The 13,220-nt window shown below is 30.0% G+C and overlaps 1 protein-coding gene across 1 annotated transcript; it reads left to right on the top strand.

Moving 5' to 3' along the window:
* Positions 1 to 9,193: 9,193 nt before the first annotated feature.
* Positions 9,194 to 11,293, top strand: LOC110695186 (U-box domain-containing protein 27-like). Its single transcript, XM_021872404.1, has one exon. The coding sequence runs from the start codon at positions 9,814 to 9,816 to the stop codon at positions 11,083 to 11,085; it is 1,272 nt and encodes a 423-aa protein (XP_021728096.1). The 5' UTR covers positions 9,194 to 9,813; the 3' UTR covers positions 11,086 to 11,293.
* Positions 11,294 to 13,220: the final 1,927 nt, after the last annotated feature.

Raw genomic sequence — 13,220 nt, 5'->3', positions numbered from 1 at the left:
TTCCTAGAAAAAAATACGTGAAAACATTATGTATGTGATTATGACAAGCAGTAACATAATTTCAAATATTATGGCCTTATATATTACAATCATACTAAATAAATAAGTAGCAAGTTTAATTATAATCACATCTTTTTGATGATATATATAATTAAAGAGAAAACATAGCTCATGGCCTCATCTTATGTCAATCAATTTTGATTAAACATTTGATGGGCCATATATTCTCATTGTCACATATTTCTCATCATTACTTCTCCAGCTGAATAATTAATAATTAAAGCAATTTATTTTTACAAAAATATTAATTATTAAAGTAGTATTTAAAATAAATTAATAATTAAAGCCTTCTTTTGATTATTTTACTTTGAGCATAAAAGATGGAGCTTATCGTTTCTGTTTCTTGTAACTTTTTAAAAACATCAATAAATAATTAAAGCAATTTGAAATAATTAATAGCATTTTACATGATGAATCAATGGAAATTTCAAGAACTTTAGAGTTTATAAAATAATAATTTGAGTCACATGATGGTAAAAGTTACTGTAATTTATTAAGAAGCATAATATTTTAGTGCATGTGGTTTTTCAGTGTATGTGATATTTGAAAAAGTCAATTTCTAGGAAACTATTACGATTAGATTATTACGGAGTAATTTGGAAGCTAATAAAGTTTTTTTTTTTTTTTTTTTTTTTTTTTTTACAGCAGACAACCAAGGAAGCCCTTTTTCAACATTTAATCCAAACTGAAAATTCTCCACTGAGAATAAAAAAAGGCTATAGAAAAATAATTTTAGGCTTTGAATGAGTTATAATCTAAGTTACATGTGACTCTTGTGTCTGATTTTTGACTAACATCAAGATTGAATGCCTAGTGCTCTAGGTTTCTTTGAGGGTCCATTAGGTATGGTAGGTTACTTAATATATGACATTTTTATTTTTACTTACATTTATTCATTCATTCATTCTTGTTTAAACTAAAAAGCCTTCCTATGAGTATATAGTATATGGAGTACTTATAAAATAATTTTACTTAAATACGATACATAATTTTATTCAATTTTGACTATGTAACACTACAAACAGAGTATTAATTTTCCAAAGTGTTCATATCATAATCAGAACCTGTATAACACAAGTAAATACATGGTAAATTAATACTGATAGGTTGTGATTTAAATAAATAATTTTTCTAAATTTCTCGAATATATGTGTAGAAGGGGGTGAAAATATTTTTTCTTAATTTAAATAAGTTTAGTCATCTGATTAAAAGGGGAAAAAACATTCATTTTACTTCATATAAGAAAGGAATGTCACATTTTTTCTCCTTCGCCTCATTTTAAAATTTAATTCCTTAGAACCAGCCTTAATTATTGTTGAAAATACTAATACATCATCCAATCAAGCTTAGCTTATCCAAATTAGAACATGCATGTGGAAATGATATCATTGCATACCTACCTAGCTAATTACTCTAACATTATTTGTCACTCGTATGTATATTTCAGTGATGTTATTCTTATTTGGCCGTGTATTGTATTAATAATTTATACTTCATGATTTTGTAGCATATATTTATTCATTAAGTTGTACTCCACATAATTTTTTCATAATAATATTATATTATAGACATAAATTTGGCATACACCTAATGATAAAGAAAATGGCAGACAAACTGGTGGACATACATGACCCATGAAAATATATTTCATTTCACTAATTTCCATCAATTGGGGTGCGTATCATTGTACTCGATCGCTCTTTTTCTTATCTACTTATACAAGCAAGCTACAGTTTACTGAGACTTCGATCTGATAAGACACTTTCTCTTGTCCTCCAAAATATATTAAGAAAATAACATAATTTAATTTTAATTTTATTCATTCCCTTATCTTTAAACATGGCATACAAAATTGTGCAGAATTTTAAATACATGCAATTTGTCTCCTATATGTTTTATTCTTAATTAAAGTTCTCACATATATTTTAAAAATTAAAATAAATCTAATCAAAAATTATATTTACCGTCAATGAGACTATATTAACTCCGAACAATATATGACTGAAGTAAGGAATTTTATACAGAGTATACAAAAAGATAATTGCGAATGAAAATAAACTACACTGCATTCAATGTATAGAGAAATTAAAAACACCAAAAAAAAAATACAGAGAAATTAAAAGATATACAAGTAAACTATTGAGCAAACCAAAGCTTGAAGCAAAAACCATATAATATACTCCATTCATATAATACTATATACTAAGTTGCTCATAACATTAAATTAACCATGAGCTCAAAAATGTACAATAATCTAACAAGTAGTAGAAATTAAATTAAAATACAACAATGTACCCACCAAAAGTTGTTGTGTCAACTATTTTTAGTAAATAAAAAACCTCCCAAAAAAACATGCATGTCAGCTTCATAATATATATGATCATAATCCTTCTAAATAATTAATAAAAAGAAAAGAAAAGGAAAATTTTATGGAGATCTCCAACTTTGCAAACCAAGATCATTGTGTTTTCTTGAAGGAGCAGAAGAAGGAATAGGAAATCTCTTAGGAAAGAACCCTAAAAAATGACCCGAATTCGAGTATTTGGGTCTTGATGGGTTGAATCTAAACTCGTTTGTAGTTCTCAACCCTTCACACAAGTTAATGCTAATGATGAACATAATTAGCAACATAATGTGCACCCAAAACTTGTTGATTAGTGATGATAATCTTCGTCTACTTCTCATGGTATTGATTGGCTTTCGATAACGATAACGATAACGACAACGACAACGACGATTTCTCTTGTGATTAGCACTTGTTAAGAGAAGAGTAGTGACAATTCAATGATGATGAAGTTGTTTGAAGAGAATGATGAAGGGTTGTAGGAATGAAGCTTAGCTAAGGTTAAGATGAAGAAATGGTGTTGGTTTGAAAAAGAGGGTTGTTTTGTTGGTTTGAAATAGTCAATTTGGGGTTATAAGAGGGTGACAAAAGCAAAGAAAAGAGAGAGGGAATTGAAGAAAGGGAAGGAGCAAGTGGGATGAAGAGAATGTGTAAAGAACAAAGTAAAGTGATGAGGTAAAAGGAGTTGGAAAAGGTCAAGGTTTTTTTTTTGTTTTTTTTTTTTTTAAATGTTTTTGAAAAAAGAAAAAAAACTTTTAGGGTGATGGTAATGTGGTATGGTGGTTAGGTAATTTGAGTGAAGAGGGTCCCACTGTTGAATTTTATTTCTTTGGGATAAACCAAGGTTGAAACTTTGAAAAGAATTGTACTCCTAGGTAAAAATTAAATGGCTTGTCAAAAAAAAAAAAAAAAAAATAAATGGATGAAATACTTGTAATATATATACTCCTAGAAATTAGTGTGCATGTTTAATTTGAGGTAAATAAGATGTGATAATATTAAAGTAATTGAGTAAAATAAAATGTCTTTTGCTTAACCTTTAGTATATTTGTGTGATTGAGAAAAATTACTTGATTGACAAAATTATTTTGATGAGGCCATTTTAAGTAAGACACTATGACCTACTAACTAAGGCCTTGTTTAGTTCAACTTATTTATATTTATTTTAGAAAAAAAAAAGTTCAGACCAAAAAAAAAGTTCAAATCAAATCATCGTTTTATGTGCAATATTTTATCGCTAAATATCTTTAATTTCGTAATGAAAAAATTATGAAAATTACATATTAATAGAATGCACATTATTACGAATCTAACAAGATCCCACTTGATATAATTTTTTCATTACAGATTATCGTACACTTAAGGTCAAAGTTTGGTCAAATCAGACAATAAGATCAGATCCGATCAGACCAGATAAGATAAGATAACATAGGATTAGATCAGATCAGATAAGTTCAGATAAGCAAAAATAAGGTGAATTGAACAAGGTCTTACAATATAATGTGATTGGCTAATTTTGTTTGTATAATTTATTAAGACTATATAATGAAGTACAAAGATTGAGGTAATTAAAACTAGTAAATAAGTCATGTACACATGAAAATTGTAAAATAAATGAGTTAAGGACCCTACACTTGACTCAATTATGTAAACTATGAGTTAATCACTTTAAAGTTTAAACCATTCAATCCTAGGACTATAAATTTTCAACGATTACCAACTTCCCATTTCATGAATTCTTGTTTGATTGATACTATGTTGTCATATTAAAATGGATTAATAACTTAAACAATTTAATAGTGCCGTAAAACATAAAATATCTTCATTTTATACCCTTATAAGCTATGAGACACGTGCTACGCGTGTACAATATAGAAAACTATTATTTTACTCATAATATTGTTATTGTAGATTTTTTCGAAATTAATACTTACATAAAATTTTAAATTGAAGGTTTAAATTAGAGATCGTAAAAAAAAAAAAAATAGATAGACAATAACAAATTTACTCCACTTCTTTATCCTTAACCTTAAAAATATGGTTGCCGAATTTTTTGTATAAAAGATTCAAGAATATAGAGTAAACATCTTTAGTAATACTACATATATATAGGTAGATGTATAATTTTTTATTTTTTTTTTCCTTTTTAATAGATGTAAAGTTGTTTTTTTTTTCTTTGTAACATAGATGAAGGTGGTATATGATGAATTGATGACTATATGAGTATTAATATTCCTTTTTTTTTAATAAAAAAAAACGTATGGTTATCGTTCAACAAAGTTAATTGTGGTTCCTCTCAAAAAAAAAAAGTAAACGTGGGTAGTTTATGGGTAGTTTTTTTTTAATGAAAAGTAGATAATTTTGGTTTTTGGGTAGTTTGTTTGTTTGTTTTTATTTATTTTTCTATGAAAATAATTCAGTATCTTTCTTTTTAATCTACTGAAGACCATAATTTTATCCTTTTCAAGGGTTATAAAATTTACAGGCTAAATGTGGGTGGATGTGAGCTTTTTTTTTTTTAAAAAAAAATAAATAAATATATATTTTACTATTGAATATATAGCAATGAAGTATTTTTTTTTAAAAAAAATATGTATAAACAGTTATTGACCTACACTTTAGACGTTAAATAGTATGATTAACTTGATTTTTTTTTCCTTGAAAAAAAATCTACTGTAAACCCAAAGAAGTTGTTCATTTGTGAGCACTTATGAACTTATTTTACTCGTATTTTTTATTTTTTAAAAAATAGTGAATAAGTAATTTTGTGAATTCAGTTGGGCATTTTGGAAAAAGGCAAATTTATCAACCAAGATGTCCTTTCTCTTTATATAGTACTATAAATATAAATAGAGATAAGTGTAACCAAGAAATCGATTTTTTTTTACATTCACTCGTCATCTTGTTGATACATGAAAACTTTCCAACAAAATCATGAAGAATAGGGACACTAAGGCCTCGTTTGACTGACAAGGGAAATAAATTTCCGTAGGAAGTTGTATTTCATGGCAAATTATTTCCCAAATGAAATTTCTAGGAATTTCTTTAAATTGTTTGGTTGTGACAGTGAGAAGTTGAAATTTCCATGAATTTTGATTAATCAAGGTGGGCCTTTATAATTTACTTCCTATGTTTTGTGGGAAGTAGAAATTCTCGTGATTTCCAATATTTTTGCTTTTTTTATGTCAAACAAACAAATGAACAACTACCCCAAATAGAAAATTCCATTAATGTTCACTTTCCCCATTTTATTTTTTCAACCAAACAAGCTCTAAATAAATTACATAGTAATAGGAAAAGTACGTTTAGAATCAAAGAAAAAGATTTGACAGTGAAGTAGCCACATAATTTAAGGAAATTGTCTCTCAATATATAAGTAATATTTGTATAGTCTATACAAGTATACTATTAAGAGTACCTTGCTGATGTATAATTTTTTTATTTTTTTTTTGAAAAACTTGCTGATGTATAATTTAATTTTATTATATTGTTGGAGTGTTGCAAAATTATGGCAGTTCCCCTTTTTCCGGAGAAGGGGGTAAAGATTTTCATGTACGAATTTGGAAACCAAACAGTTACCCTTTTTATATTTATTCAATTATACTGTTACTGCATAGGGTAAATATTTATTTGCTGGGGTAAATTTTATGTATCACCAGGTTTTATGTAACTTTATTTTCATTAAAGTGGGGGTGTGAAACTTAATTGAATCGCTAAAAGCAGGGTGAAAATTAAAAGCTTAAAAAGGTAAATATTTCATGTGTACAGCTGTCTGTGACACAAATTAGAATAATAGAACTACTGCTTACTTTCATTTATAGTACTACTCCATTACTCTTATGTGGCAACTAGCTGAGGTCACGTACATGATGACTTATGAAAGTGTCTCTTATGTTCATTAATGTGAGACTAGGGATTACTCGTCTATAAAAAAAGAAGTTTAAAATTAGTTTTTATGTGTTTACTTACTCCAAAATCTAAAGTGTTGATAATTAAATATTTCCTTCGTGTTTTAATAAGTGCTATAATTTGATCGGCATACAGTTTTAGGCAATTTAATTGACTTAAATAAAATACTACCTCCGTTTTTATTAGTTGACATGTTTTGACTTTAGCACTATTCACACACTTATCTTTGACCGTGTTTTGTGATTTATATGTAATAAAAAAAATATAGTGATGTGGAATCTTGTTAGAATTGTTGCGATATATATTTTCTAAATATCAATTTTTTATAATTTTTGCTTATCGGAAAGTAAAGATACTGATGGTTGAATTTGTGCATTGACAAACGCGACTAAAAAACGTGTCAACTAAAAAGAAATAGAGGAAGTAAGAGATAAGTGGAGTAATTGGAGTATTAAAAAATTATAAAAGAAAGATAGTGGGGTTAATAGTTTATTGAAAAGTAAGTAATGTGAGAGAAAAAAATATAATTAAAAAAGTAGTAGTGGGTTTAGGTAGGGACCATGAAAGGAGAGAGATATAATAATTAAATGTTATTTTTTTGCCAAAAAAGAAAGTGTAACATTTATTAAAACACAAATGGGGTAATCGTTGTTTTTAAGTAGTGCTTGTTGTAGTTGATAGTGTTTTGCTTCCATTACAATAATCAACCAATATGTTAGACTCTATCTTAGTGATTGAGGATCTTGAGTTGGATGAGAGGACCTTCATACTCTTTATCCCACTTTCAAGAGCTTCACTTATATAACTAGCTTGGTTTAATTACTTATAAGAGGTCTCGGCTTAACATTTATTTCAACACCTAGTTGTAATTGATTGCTTATGATATGTCAACATTGAATCATGTAATAAATGTGGTTTTATTTATACAATAAAGTTGGTAAAAGATGGAAGCTAGAGGCCAAGTACGTCAAAACTTGCAGAATAACATTAATTGAAGTAACAAAACTCCAATTCCATTTCAATATCAACTTCAAGAGCAGTTAATTTGATTGGAGAAAATGTGCAAGTTATTGAAGTAGTCAATTAAATAAATGTTCAATTTTTTTCCATAATTGGGCCCTCTTTGATTTGACACTCCCTTCAATTTTGATGGACCCATCTTATACTATTTGTCTACTTACTCTATCTTACATTTTCATACGTAAAGTTTGGAAAATTTATTTGTTTGTTTGATGTTTTTTACACGTTAATATTTCTTTTGTTGTTTCGTTTATAATTTTTCAGCCTTTTTCATGTATACGATTTCATTGTTATAATTGGAAATCAGCAAAAGAAGAAAAGTTCAATAATCCAACAGTTGGATTCAAAAATTGTTTCTTTTTTTTTCATAGTACTAATTCATTTAATTGTTACTGGACTGAGAAATTGGGCCACTAAGATGTAGGACTAATTAGCCCAAGGCCCAAGTCTGTCCATGAGAATTTTGTGATATAATATAATGATGAGAGATGCATAGATTTACTATAATTTTGGCTAGTTGTCCACTTTTTATTGGGTTTAGGCTTGTAATAAGCAATCCCAAAAAACATTCCAAAACTTACCCATAAAATAAATGGAGGTTTTGAATAGTCTACATTGAGGATAACGTAGAGTGAAAGTAGTTTTAGTTAGTTATAATGTGCTCAAGTTGTGAAGCCTATAACAAGCATCATTCCATGATCTAAGGTGCTTTTATTTTTTTCCCATTAAAATCATACAATAAGAGCTTTTTATATGTCATGATATATGAAGTATGTTGTCTTATAAAAAGTATAGGGAAGGTTATTTTTCTTTTTTTTAACATTTGGAATTTTGAAAGCAATCAACTAGATGAATCAACAAGCAAATGAAGTTTTAATCAACCACGTAGGTAATTCTCGTAAAAAAAACTATGTATGAAATTATTCAATAAATACTTAATCATTGTTCAAGATATCGCTAGTATCTACGAGTATAACTATTTTTGAATTTGTAGACGTAACTTCAAGTCTAGCTTCAACAATCACTTACTAGGAATAAAATCAAGAAGATAGTACACATTATGAATTCAAATAGTTGAATGGAAAACTTCCAAAGAAAATTTTTTAATATTTTTTTGTCATTTTTTTTGCAAGCCAAGGTAAAGACAATGCACAAAATTTTCGATTAAGCTAAAAATCAACTTTATTTATTTAGAATTCAACTCTAAACTTCGTACGATGAAATTTTTTAGCGTATCCTATCTCAATTGTTTTTTTAGAACCATGTCCCGCTCGTGACATTGTCACTAACCTACCAAGAAAAAAATCTCAATAGTATTGCGTAATTAGATAAATAACAATTAACAAAGTAAATCACCAACACTTTGGTTGAAGTGCATCATTTAATTTGTAAGCTAAAAGAATAAATTTAAATTAAGAGCACACATGTTTATTAGAACAGAGTTGGGCATGAGCTGGCCAGCACGATAACCTGGTCAAACACAACATGAAAATGATATGACTCAACAAGATACAAGTCTGATACGATAGGACAAGCACGTCGATGGACCATGCGATGTGCATGAATATCATTTCTAAAAGTTGGCACGAAGACGACGAATCATGTCGCATGTTAACCTATAATTTTTTTCATTTACGAAGTAAAATTTATTAAGAGGGCTTAATGACGCAACATGTTACACACCAATCTATGCATTTCATTCATTAAAGATCGGTAAAAAACCAGTATAACACAATACAACTTTTTCTTAATCCATTCTAAACCATTCTCACTTAAACAAAAGGGTAAAACGACCCATTGACATAATACAAGAGCTTACCCGACATCACCGGTTTATAACAAACACCATTAATTTTTTATTTTTAACAAACACCATTAATTTTTTATTTTTAAATGAAATCCCACGGCAACAAATGAAACCCGCCTAAAGAGTAAGGGGTCCACAAGCCACTTTGCTTAGCTCCAAACTCCACAATTCCACAGATAATCCACTTGACCACTTCCAAAAATCACAACCCAAAAATGCTTCATAAAATACTCCCTAAATTAACTTAGATTTGTTGAAAAGATCGACTAGTAGACCTACGCCGTATCGTACAACCACTTTTATTTCCCACCCACCGAATTCTAAAAATAAAATCAAATTAAATATACTTCCAAAAATTAAATTAAAAAAATCACAATCTTTCCTTTTTCCCCTCTTTTTTTTGACCGTAGACCACACCAACATTGAATCGAATATATTTAATTATTATATTTCCAATTAAAATCCTCCCTTCTCACGTCACCCTTCTTCTCCTATACCTTTCACATTTGACCTCTTTTCTTCTTCTTATACCATTCTCTCTCTTCCTCCTCTTTCTCTCTCTTCTTCTTTCTCTCCCATTTTTCCAAATATTGATTGATTGACTGATTTATAAATCACAAAAATTAACAAATTTCCCATAAAATTAAATTAAAAAAAAAAAGAAGAAATTATCATGGGTAAAGATGAATTATACATCGGTGTTCCAAGTTTTTTCAAGTGTCCAATTTCATTAGATGTAATGAAATCACCTGTGAGTTTGTGTACCGGTGTTACCTACGACCGCACCAGCATCCAACGGTGGTTAGACAGCGGCAACAATACGTGTCCGGCTACGATGCAAGTTTTAGACACCAAGGATTTCGTTCCTAACCATACCCTTCAACGTCTCATTCAGATCTGGTCCACCAACCACCACCATTCCGCCTCCGCTCTCAAGGGTGCTCTTCTTCCGCAATTCCATTCCGTGTCATCTAGTTTCGTATCGGATTTGATAAAACAATTGTTAGAATTGGAGACGGAAAATGAGAAGGATGATGAGATTTTGTTTGAGGGTGTTGTTAAGATTCTGTGTTTCGCTTCCGAATCGGCTGAGAACAGGAGATTTCTGGGTTCGAATGGGTTGTTTGTTGATTTTTTGATTCGAACCGTGTCCTCGGGAGGTCCGGATCTGTCCCCGGACCTCCTCGAGGCCGTGCTCAAACTGCTCCATCTTGTCATTGGTGCAGCAGGCAATGACAAGATGGGTAGTAGCCGCTGCGACCTTGTTTCGGCCCTGGCTCGGGTTCTTAAAACTGGCCGGCCAGGGTCCAGGGTTGCAGCGGCTGGTATTCTTGAGACATTTGCTCAAGACGTCGAAACGAAGAAAATCGTGTTTGACCACCAAGAGCTCGGGGTGGAGCTCTTGGGAATACTAAAGCAAGGGAGATTCGAACAAGAGGTAGAGAAACAGGCCGTTTTATCCTGCCTGATTTCTTTCTCCTCCCCTCGGCGCAACAAACAAAAGTTGGTCCGAGCGGGAGGAGTTAAAACTATAGGCGATATGATTACCTCACACGGTAACAATAGTAATACTATTGTTACCGTTGAGCTCCTTTTCACCCTGTTAGAAATGCTAGCAGGGTGCACGGAGGGTCGACTAGCTATAATTGATGATCCGAATTGTATACCCATGATAATCAACATGTTAATGAAGGTTTCGAGCGCAGTGAACGAGCATGGTATTACACTATTATGGGGTTTGTGTTACTTGTTTCGCGATCAAAGAGTTAAGGAATCTGTAATGAAAAGTAATGGTGGATTAACCAAGATATTATTGTTGATGCAGAGTGATTGCTCCCCTGCTGTCAAGAGGATGTGCTGTGATTTGCTTAGGATTTTCAGGGTTAATTCTAAGTCTTGCCTTTCTAGCTATGATACTAAAACTACCCATATTATGCCATGTTAATCTCGGTTTAATTTGATTTCTTTTTTTTTTTTTATAATTTGGGTGATGAAATAGGTGAAAATTTGGGAGAGATTAATATACAAGAATTTTGTAAATGATAAGAAAAAAAAAAAAAAAGAAATTTTTGATGAATTATAGAAAGGAAATTCATTCCTTCATTTATTGTTATTTTGTGACTAGCTATGAAACTAAATTTACCCTATAGCCATATTATGCCTTGTTAATTATTTTTTTGGTGTGGTGCTTAAACATTTGAGGATATATTATTGTTAAATTATGTCAAATTTTAGTACATGATTTTTTTTTTTTCAGTGCAATTGGTAGATGAGATAATGATGAACAATAAGTTATCAAAATGATACAGTAAATGTTAAATTTTAAATAATTATTGACAAATACGGTGTAGAATTATTACTAAACAAGGTAACATAACATAAAACACTTTTAGGGTGATATGTTTAGGCTAAAGTAATAATTAGAAAATTAAAATTATCATTAAGGATATAGACCATGTACTAACTAGTAAAGGAATATGCCAATGAGTTTTACCACAAATTTGCACAATGTAGCGTAAGCGTTTACCAAATATACCAAGACAAGAATATTAGGCATATATTTATAAGTAAATTGTAGAATGCACTAAGATGCTTTCTTCCACTTCTCCTTTTTACTCTTTTTGACATACGGATTCATTATTTTTTTGGGTGAGTGAGGTTGGCACGTCTTTTATTTTGTTGTCATCCATTTACTTGGAAAATCATTTTCCACCACCTTTCATATCATACCAAGATTAACGAGGAAAATCCATGCTTAAATCTGTATTACTGTTTAATAAATGTAGCTTTATACTCCCTTAATTTGTCAACTTCATGTGGTCAAAGTTTCATGTTTATGTTCTGCATTTATATCCTTCAAAGCTGTATTTTACTTGCGTTAATGTTTTTAGAATGACTGACAAAGTTATTCGAGAGATTCCACGAGGGTAAGTTCAATATTATGTACGACCTTGTGCGAAGAGGAGTCTAATGTAATTTTTAAAGGGATATTAAGGCGTATTATGTATGTCAAATCAACATATACACAGAGCTAAACAGTGGTGGATCTATTAAGGGGCTTGGGTGGTACCGACCCTACTAAAAATTAATTTTTTTTTATTTTTTTATTCAGGTAAAGGTGTAATAGGTTAAATACAATTTTAATGCAATAAATAACATTAAATTAGCTTTGTCATAGAGGTAATGCATTGAGTTTGTGCTAAAAGTCTTAGATTCAAGTCCTCAAATAAGTAAGCATTTTATTTTCATTTAGTGCCCCTCCACACTAAATATTCTATATTCGCCACTGGAGCTAAACGGTAAAAGTTAAATTATTAGGCCTAACAAAGGTACTTGGAAAAATAATAAAACTGATGTATAAAAGATGGTCCGAGACATGAATAGAGCTAGTTATGGAATGTATTAACGTCAAAACCAATTTACGCTATTGTCGATCATCTCTACAAGACTACAACTCAACCAATATAACAATTTATTTTCATTGTTTTGGAGGTGGGGTGGTTTGTTTGTTGTGCTTTAGGTTAATTAAAGACAAAGCAACGAAAAGTGAACCAAAAAAGAAGCCCAAAAACAAGGGTCCGAAATTCCTGAAATATTACTTGCTTTGCTGACTAAAACCTTGGCTTCTTCCAGGATTATTTTTCATTAAATCATAAAAATAAATACAAAGGCAAAATAAAAAAAGAAGAAAAAGACGGGAATCTAGATTGATAAAGAAATGAAGTTTGACTGTGGCATTTTTCGTATGATAAACAAAAACACATGTAGGCTGGAAAGTTTTGAACATGCATAAAGATTAAACATGAAGCATCCTTTTTCCTAATATTTGCACCCTCTAATTAACCAATTAAAATTTATTAATGGACCCACTAGCCCAAGATACACGTACATACCTTAATACTATTTTTTTTCTTTTTTTTTTTTGGTACTTCTTATCTTTAAACTTCATTTCTTTTGGGTCTTAGATGGTCCATTGATTCATACTTGTATGATTAAAACTTATGAATTTGAATATTATACCATGTCATGAACAAAGAATAGATGTTTAATGTGAATTATAGTTGTACTTATCCTCTTCTA

Source organism: Chenopodium quinoa, unplaced genomic scaffold (genome assembly GCF_001683475.1).
Source record: "Chenopodium quinoa cultivar QQ74 unplaced genomic scaffold, ASM168347v1, whole genome shotgun sequence".
Classification (NCBI taxonomy): domain Eukaryota; kingdom Viridiplantae; phylum Streptophyta; class Magnoliopsida; order Caryophyllales; family Amaranthaceae; genus Chenopodium; species Chenopodium quinoa.
The sequence above is the reverse complement of the archived record's forward strand: the minus strand, read 5'-3'. Positions and strand labels throughout refer to the sequence as shown.

Bases quoted from the DNA above. Each gene is read 5' to 3' on its own strand.
- LOC110695186 (XM_021872404.1), top strand. From the start codon at position 9,814: ATGGGTAAAGATGAATTATACATCGGTGTTCCAAGTTTTTTCAAGTGT.